The sequence below is a fragment of the Sardina pilchardus genome, chromosome 6 (assembly GCF_963854185.1).
Source record: "Sardina pilchardus chromosome 6, fSarPil1.1, whole genome shotgun sequence".
Classification (NCBI taxonomy): Eukaryota; Metazoa; Chordata; class Actinopteri; order Clupeiformes; family Clupeidae; genus Sardina; species Sardina pilchardus.
This window is the reverse complement of record NC_084999.1, coordinates 23,558,749-23,567,212: the sequence shown is the minus strand read 5'-3', so window position 1 is coordinate 23,567,212 and position 8,464 is coordinate 23,558,749. Positions and strand designations below refer to the sequence as shown.

Sequence of the window (8,464 nt, the reverse complement as noted above, 5' to 3'; positions counted from 1 at the left end):
ATGCAGACAGCTCTCTCTGTGTGTGTTAGAGTGAGAGAGAGAGAGAGTGTGTGTGTGTGTGTGTGTTGCATATGTATGTCTCTTGTATGGGTCTTCTTCGGGTAAAGATGTGCAAGCAGGTGTTGTTCCCTGGGTGTGTGGTACTCAGGCAATAACAGCCTTCGAGTGTGTTTGTGTGTGTGTGTGTGTGTGTGTGTGTGTGTGTGTGTGTGTGTGTGTGTGTGTGTGTGTGTGTGTGTGTGTGTGTGTGTGGCCATGTGATGTAGCCTCTGATCAAGTGTCCCTTCCTGGGGGCAGGACACCCCTCTGGTATCTCTCTTTCTGTGTGTGTGTGTGTTGTATTCATCTATGCAACATCATGTGATATAGTAGTCTCTGTGAGAATGGATTTTCAGGGGGTAGCACACCCCTTTGGCATGTGTGTGTGTGTGTGTGTGTGTGTGTGTGTGTGTGTGTGTGTGTGTGTGTGTGTGTGTGTGTGCACATCATCATGTGATGTGCTCTCAGTGTGTGTGTGTGTGTGTTTTACCATGGGTCGTGTGGCAGGCCCTCCTGCCGTGTGTGTGCGTGTGTGTGTGTGTGTGTGTGTTACCGCGGGTCGTGTGGCGGGCCCTCCTGGCGTGTGTTAATGAACTCGACAGCGTCGCCGCTCCGCTGGCTGTGCTCCATCAGCATGGAGACGGGATTCTTCCCGCCGGGGAGAGAGCGCGCCAAGGCCGGCGGGGCAGCATCCCCACTCTACAGAGCACACACACACACACACACACACACACACACACACACACACACACACACACACACACACACACACACACACACACACACACACACACACACACACACACACACACACACACACACAGCAAAGTTGGGATGGGGGAGGGGGCATGAAAGTAGAGGGGTGAACAAAAGAGGAAGCGCAGAACACCAAAGAACGTAGCATTGAATACAACGGTTACAGACACACACCATCACTTTTTCCATTAACAAAATAAATCAGACATGTAAAGTCCTTAAGTCCTTCCTGTTCCCATACACCCAGCAAAGGAAGTCCCGCCCCTCGAACCCCTGTCACTCACAGCGAACTCCTCTATGGTGTCGGTGTCGGGGGCCATAGCGCTGGTCTCCTCCTCCTCCTCCTCCATCTCCTCTCCTCCCCCCATCTCCCTCTGCAGCACCTTCAGTGTGGCCGCCGCCGCGTAGTTCTTCGCCACCTTCTTATTGGACGCCTCGGCCACGGGGAAACGCCGACCGTCCAGCATCACCTGCATGCGGAACCTGACACACACACACACACACACACACAGACACAATACAAAAAAAGGGATCATGTGAGACAAAAAAACAAACAAACATATTTCTTATAATTAGAATGGATTATTATTAGATATAATTAATCATTTACAATTATAAGATGAAAAAACATCCTGAGGAGGTCTTTTTTTAATCATTTGAAGTGCACGTTGTCTTTTAACTTTCACAAGTGTTTGACATTATGTCTGACCACACAAACACTGGTCAGTTCTTCCCACAACCACCAACCCAAAAGATTTAGTCATTCGCTAATGAACTTACAGCATTAAGCATGCCACTAGACAAACAAATGTAAACACACACACACACCTATGCTACTATACATACAAAATACAGACAGATAAACACTCAATTCTCTCTCTGCCTAACACACACACACACACACTCATGCTACCCCTACACACTAAATTAACACAGACAAAACACTCCTCTTCTCTCTAACATACAGACACAGACACAGACACAGACACAGACACAGACACAGACACAGACACAGACACAGACACAGACACAGACACAGACACAGACACAGACACAGACACAGACACACACCTGGGTTCGTGGGAGGGCCCGGACTGGTCGAGCAGCAGGAACTCGCAGGTCTGCCCCAGGTACTGGGCCAGCTCCATGAGGCCGCTGACGGGGTTCTTGCTGCGCACCTCCTGGAGCTTCTGCCGGCGGCTGGCCTCCAGCGTGCTGGGGTGCGGCGGCGGCGCGGCCAGAGACACGGCCACCGTGCCCGCCTCCGGCCGTCCCGCGCCGCCGCCGCCGCCGCTCTGCTGCAGCTGCTGCTGCTCGGCCTGGCTGATCACGTTCAGGAACTCGGGGATGTCGTCCGACGCCCACTCGGCCGAGTCTGTTCCCACGGCAGCGGTAGCGGCGGCGGCGGCGGCGACTCCGACGCCCGCCCCGTTGTGCTCGTTCGCCTGCGCCCCGGCGACGGCGGCCGGGTGCTGGAGCTGGGGAAACTCCTCGCCCGGGGGGCTGGGCTCCAGGCTCCGCATGGCCGCCGCCATGCCGTTCCCCAGGGCGTCTCCGAGGGAGAGGGGCGGCACAAGAAAGTCCTCCGACATGGGCGCGTCGGCAGGGGCCGCATCGAGCCGCTGCGGTGGCTGCTGCTGCTTGGCCTTGCGCTGGCGCAGCATGCGCTCGCTGAGGCGCCAGGTGGGCGGGGTGACCTCGGACTGCCGGCTCACCTGGCCCTGCTGCTCCAGGCCGTAGAGCAGCGGGTTGACCTGCTTGGCCGTGCGCAGGCCCAGGTTCTTGGCGATGAGCAGCGCGTTGGCCTCGCCCGTCTCGTGCAGGTACTGGAGCACGCGCTCGCGCTGTTCTCGCAACTCGGCCATGCCGGTGGCTGTGGCGGAACCCGGACTGGGCTCGAGCTCTGGGTCTGGTAGAACTGGGTCTGGTAGAACTGGTTCTGGTAGAGCTACTTCTAGTAGAGTTGGTTCAGTGCGATTCGCTCGCCAGAGATCGCCAGCTGGATTCGACAAGTTCAAAGTAGGAGACTCTTTCTCCCGGTGAGGATCCAACTGGTTATCGTAGTTGTTGTTGTCGTCGTCCTCCTCCTCCTCTTCGTCGTCGTCGTCGTCGTCGTCGTCTTCTTCCTCTTCCTTAAATTCAATCTCTAAAGCAGGAGGCCACTGTAGCTGATCGCTCACAGAGTGTTCGGTCTTCACAGCCTGCTGTGGCTGGGCTGTGGTAGGAGAGGTGGGCTCTTGCTTCACAACGGCAACGGACGCCGCGCCAGTGCTCTCCCCTGCAGTGCCCCGTTGGTCTCCGCACAGCGCCCACAGAGGGGGTGCGCTGCACTGCTTACTGGCCTGGCCGACCCGGGCGAGTGCGTAGAGTGCCCCGTTGACCACCTTCTTGGGCAGGCGCAGCTTCTTGGCCAGTAGCCTGGCCTGGAGAGTCTCGCCGGGGCCAAGGGCAACGAGCGCCTGGTGAACTTGCTGCTGGATCTCAGGGGTGAGAGTGATGGAGTGGGCAGTCGGGTCCGGCCACGGTCTGCCGGCACTCCTGCTGCTGCTGCTGCTGCCGCCGCCGACGCTACTGCAGCTGCTGCTGCTGCTGGGCTCAGCGGTGGAGGTGCTAGATGATGTCTGGTCAGCACCCCAATAGCGCCTGGGGCTGTTGTAGTCCAACCTCAGGGCCCGGAAGCCGTCGGAGAGGGAGGAGAGATTGCCGTCCCGGTCCCAGTGCCGGTCGGGGTGTGGGCGTGGGTGATGGGTTGGGGGTTGGCTATTCCAGCGGCCCGGCGGCCTTTTGTGGAAGTGGGGCGGGCAGTCCGCAGGCCCGGAGCTCCTCCAGCCGTCTCGACCAGAGTTGCGAGCGCCTGCTGATCGCCGCCAGTCGCCGTGGGATTGGCCGAAGCCGTCGCCGCCGTCGCTCTCTGCTGGCTGATTGGCGGGGCGGGGCGGGCCGTGGAACAGGGGAGCCTGGGAGGTCAGACCCCGCAGGAAGCGCTGCTGTTGCTCGCGGAGGTCAGGAGGGCCGGCGCCGGCGAGCGGAGCTGCGTACGGTGGAACGCGAGAGGAACCTCCGAACGGAGGACACGGACCAGGACCGGGACCGGCAGGAGGCCCGGGAGGAGGCAGCGGTGGATGCCTGTCGTGAAACGAGTTGGGGCTTTGGTTCCTTGGGCCAAAGGGCGGACGGCAGGGGCCGTGTCGGGGTTTGCCTGGATAACGCGGCTGGAGGAAACGCTGGTGCTCTGTTGGGGGCCCTCCTCTGCCTCTGCTCATAGCTCAGTGGGCAGGGGCAGGGGGCGCGTGGGGGGCAGCCGAGGGGCTGGGGAGTCAGACCGAGGAGGACTTCACCTGAGAGAGCAAGAGGGAGCGCATGGCAGAGCGAGAGAAGGAAACAGAAAGCAAAAGAGAAAGAGAAGACACACGAATGAGCCGGCCATACAGGTTGAGGGGGGAGAGACAGAGAGGAGGAGGAGGCAAAGAACAAAGTGTGTGTGCAGGTGCTTTTTCACAACGATCCGCCAGTAACACACACCACCTCAAGTTACGGTCACCACCGCATTTTTATGAGTGTCTGTGCCTGCACATGAGCTGTAACCCTAGAACCTGGTGAGACACAGGGATTAAAAATTCATGTTTACTGTGGCAATCCCATTTTATTTCTGGTCCAACTGAGAGTTTGTGGATAATTCGAGGAGAAGGGAAAGTGAGACAGGTCCAGCGAAAGAGACCAACATTTATGTCAAGGACAAATGGGCATGCTTGAAAAAGGGATAATAGTTCACAAGAGACTAGCACAATGCAGAGAAGCATCTGGAAGTAAGACTACACACATGGTGTAACTGAGCCCAAATGTGTCACTTAATAAACCCATCCTTTCATGCATATTAAATGTAGGATTACACCTTGTGGGGGAAAAAACGAACAGTTAATATTTTATCCCTCGCATGAGAGAGATGTCAGCCTCCTCACCGCACAGTGACTTCTAGAATAAGCTTCAAGCGTGGCTAAAATGCTACTGTATGAAGCTTAACAATATAAGATAACATTATATGGCAGTAAGATGAGTTAGAAGACAAGGGCCACAGAATTGCCACAACCATTAGAAAATCCGGGGAAGAGGGCCATTTCAAGTTCTGCTTTCAGATTCTATATTGAAGGGCTGCAAACCCTAAGTTGTTGCCCACTACTATGTTTATGAATAATAAATGGACTAGGATGATACATCACAAAGTACAAAATTATACCTGTTTAAACACACTCAGCAACGTAACGTTACCTTAAAAATTGTTGAAGTTGTAGGGCACGCTAGGCCTACAGCAGGCTACAACAGCAAGAGGACTCCAGTGTGATTTCCAAGTAAACAAATAACACGTTCAGGTACTGAGGCCACCCGGAAGACGGCATCACTATGGTTTAAACACAGTAAAGTATGTTGTAGGCCGTCAAGAAAAAAACTAAAGCTATTATAAGTCCCGCTAGCTAAAGACACACGGTCTGAAGTTGATGCGGTAAGGTTCCTCGTGCGGTGCTCGTCAATGTGTTACTCTGAGGATGTCTGATTAACCTGACGTCTGATAGAATATAAATAGCCAAACTACATTCGCCTAGCCGACAACAACTAACTTGCAACTTGTGTCTGAAGCACTAAATCTCTGACTTGCACCGGGGCAATCTGAGGCGTATAAATATGGCGCAAGTTTAACAATTGTATAAGTTTCGTTTTCCATTCTCTCAGGAAGGTCTTGAGTTGCTAGAAACGTGACCATCGACAGATGGCGTAAGAGTAACGAAAGTGTTCCAAATATACTACTGATAATGAAGAGAGTGGGGAAGAAATTACCTGATTATGTTTGCATCAGTCCACAAACACACTGAGTGAGACCTTAACTCGAGTGTTTTTTTTTTTTTTTGCTTGTTTGTTTTGTTTAACCAGTGGAGGTAGACATGAGGATGTCTGAGGCTTGGCCTTGTAGCCTACATACCAGAGAAATCATTGCATCTTACTGTACAAGCATAGTGGAAATTCATGAAATATAAATGTGTGCAAGGGGCACAGGTCGAGTTTCCCTTTCCTTCTGCCGGGAGAATATCATGAAACACAATACGAAACCGATTATGCAGCCCTCATATCAGCTGCAAATCTCCAGCCCACAGTGGAAGCCCCCCTTTACAGTCATCTTCATAAATTATATGAAAGAACTGCTGCAGTTCGTATAGTCTGCTTTATCGCGCAGTCCGAAAGGTGGATGAAATAGAAACCTGGTGCCGTCAGTCGCCAGTTTATTCACTGGGTTCATGTATCAATTTCCCGCCAATCTCCAATCATGCCTTATCAGATTTGATCATTCCACTGATAAACTGATTGATCCAATGCCCACGACTTGGCGAGCAATTACTTGAACTCATGTTCAGTTTTCTGCTGATGAATCAGTTAACGTTGCACGACCTTAGGACGACACATGTGCTCACGCAGTAAAGTTGGACTGATATAACGGCAACGTTAGACGGTCATTTCTTCTAACCTTCCAAAACCTACCGGGATGACATCGGTAATAATCAACGTCACTAGCATTTGTACTGTTTTGTACTCCCGAAGCTGGGTAACAATAGCGCACTAGCCATGTGTTGTGTTATGACCATAGGACCAGTTAGCATGCGGACAGCTAATGACTCTCTTTGGAGAGGACGTATGCGTTGACGTTGGTGTATGCGGTTACTGCTGAGGTAATAAGCTTTCAGGTTTGCAGGGTAAGGTTCATAGCAGCAAGCATACACATTAGCAATATTTTCGTCCTTGTTATACTGTTAGTTAAGCATATACAATTGCAAATGCGCTCTTAGCTCACTATCTCGCCGCGCAAAGGAGCTGCATGTTTATCGTATTGTAGTCGTATTACTATTAATTCATGTTAATTAGCTCCACGGAGTTGTTATACACTACTTGCAGTGCGATGTACTCAACAACACGCACGAAAACATCGTTGTTTATCACTTAAATCACTTACCAATGTCTGCAGTGTCACGATTCTGTTCTTGCCCACGGCAATAAACATAAACCACGAAGAAGATGCTAATGCTACTCAGCCATGACGTCATTCAAAGCGACAACCGACGCGTTACAATTGCGTCATCACGTCAATTTTTACGTTTTTATCAGTGCCCGTTTACCGCCGTTTACCAATCTATCAACCTTTACAGTCTATGGCATTCTGTGCTATCAACACCAAATTTAAAACCAAGGCAAATGTTAAAAATAATACATTTTTTTTTTTTTTAATGTTATGAAAGTCTGTATTGCCCATCTAATGTATGACGGTGACCCCTGTATTGTGTGTGTGTGTGTGTGTGTGTGTGTGTGTGTGTAGGCTATGTGTGTTAGGCTAGGCCTACGGCTATTTTCTATTTGCAATCAACTTTTATATGCAATGGTTATTTTCTGTTAGTTCCAGACAAAGAAAAGAGCATCGTTGAAAGGACAGTGGCGAGTCGCTCAGGAAACACAGTTTCCGGATTTGGCCTATGGGAGTTTTGGAACTATGAATCTCTTGGTCAGTCGTCAATTAGTTAATTGATTACACTCTCCAGCATTCTAAAATTACATCCCTCGTTCAGCCATTCAGCGCAGGGTTTTTGGAACTTTTGATTGTGTGGTGGCGAAATCAAAGAGTGTCTCAAATCTCTATATGGATCTCGGCCATTGTCAGCATAAGGCCAAGAGATGGCTGCTGATTTGAAGCTTGTGACTCTCCACTATGCTCTGCTCTGCTGTTTCTTGTTTTGCTGACATTCAAAGTGAGGTTGTTGGACTAGAATCATGGTGCTACCTCATCCACCTACTTCAGACAGGCCTGTTCATTGATGATGCTGCTGGCTCTGCAGTTATAAGTGTAGCCTAGATGTTATACATGCTCAAAACACATCGTTGGGGGGTGCCTGTGCTGATGGTTAAGGTGTCAGATGTCAAGCTACCCCTGACCACCTGTGACCGGTCAGTGAGGAAGCAGTGAACCCATTATAGGTGTCTACGCCAATTATAAACAGAAAAAAATGAGCTTTCAATTAACCACATTATAATCTACAAGCCAAAATCACAAGTGTGTGTTTTTTGTTGTTGCAATATCGTTGCATGTGCCCAGTGGGGAACTGAACAAGAGGATCATGGTATTTTGAAGTCCCTATGTGACTTGATGCGCTTGATAGAACTAGAATGTAGCAGGGAAGGAAATTCACACCTGACCAATGACAAATAAAAAATGTCTTCCATGGCCCTTAAGAGCCAAATCCAAGGTGCGTATACAATTCTAAATCTGATCCGACCCCTTTTTTGAGTTTCTTTTTGTGATGCCATAATCAATTTGTGATTCTATCTATGTCTCTATATATGCAAAGACTGAACTGAATTGTTGATCTAGATCCTGAAACAGGAATATATTTTTTTGTTTTTCCTTTTGGCTGGTCCTAAAGGGGCTCCCCAGTTAGCATAACCCCATCCCCGTAAAACAAACTTTGCTACCGCCATGTCGAGTACGACTCTGTTCTGTTTGGGTTGTCACTACGAAATAAAATCCAACAGGGAGGGTCCAAATAAAACAATCCCTGCCACTTTTAATTAACAGGCGTCACCTGATGATATACTTGAATGGTTGAATTCTATTGTTGAAATCAACTTGTGCTCTGTG

General features: G+C 50.5%; 1 protein-coding gene across 3 annotated transcripts in view; it reads right to left on the bottom strand.

The window, feature by feature from the left end:
- The window catches only part of adar (adenosine deaminase RNA specific), a 19,486-nt gene extending 12,599 nt beyond the window's left edge, over positions 1-6,887 (bottom strand). The window contains exons 1-5 of one of the 3 annotated variants that reach the window (XM_062539145.1): positions 6,791-6,836; positions 5,062-5,191; positions 1,867-4,133; positions 1,080-1,278; positions 593-738 (exon numbers count right to left, since the gene is read on the bottom strand). In XM_062539145.1, the coding sequence (XP_062395129.1) occupies positions 593-738; positions 1,080-1,278; positions 1,867-4,058 (2,537 nt within the window). In that variant the 5' untranslated portion in view covers positions 4,059-4,133; positions 5,062-5,191; positions 6,791-6,836. Of the gene's footprint in view, positions 1-592; positions 739-1,079; positions 1,279-1,866; positions 4,134-5,061; positions 5,625-6,790 lie in introns of those variants that run through there. The other 2 variants (XM_062539144.1, XM_062539143.1) reach the window with 2 other exon arrangements.
- Between the last annotated feature and the right edge of the window lie 1,577 nt (positions 6,888-8,464).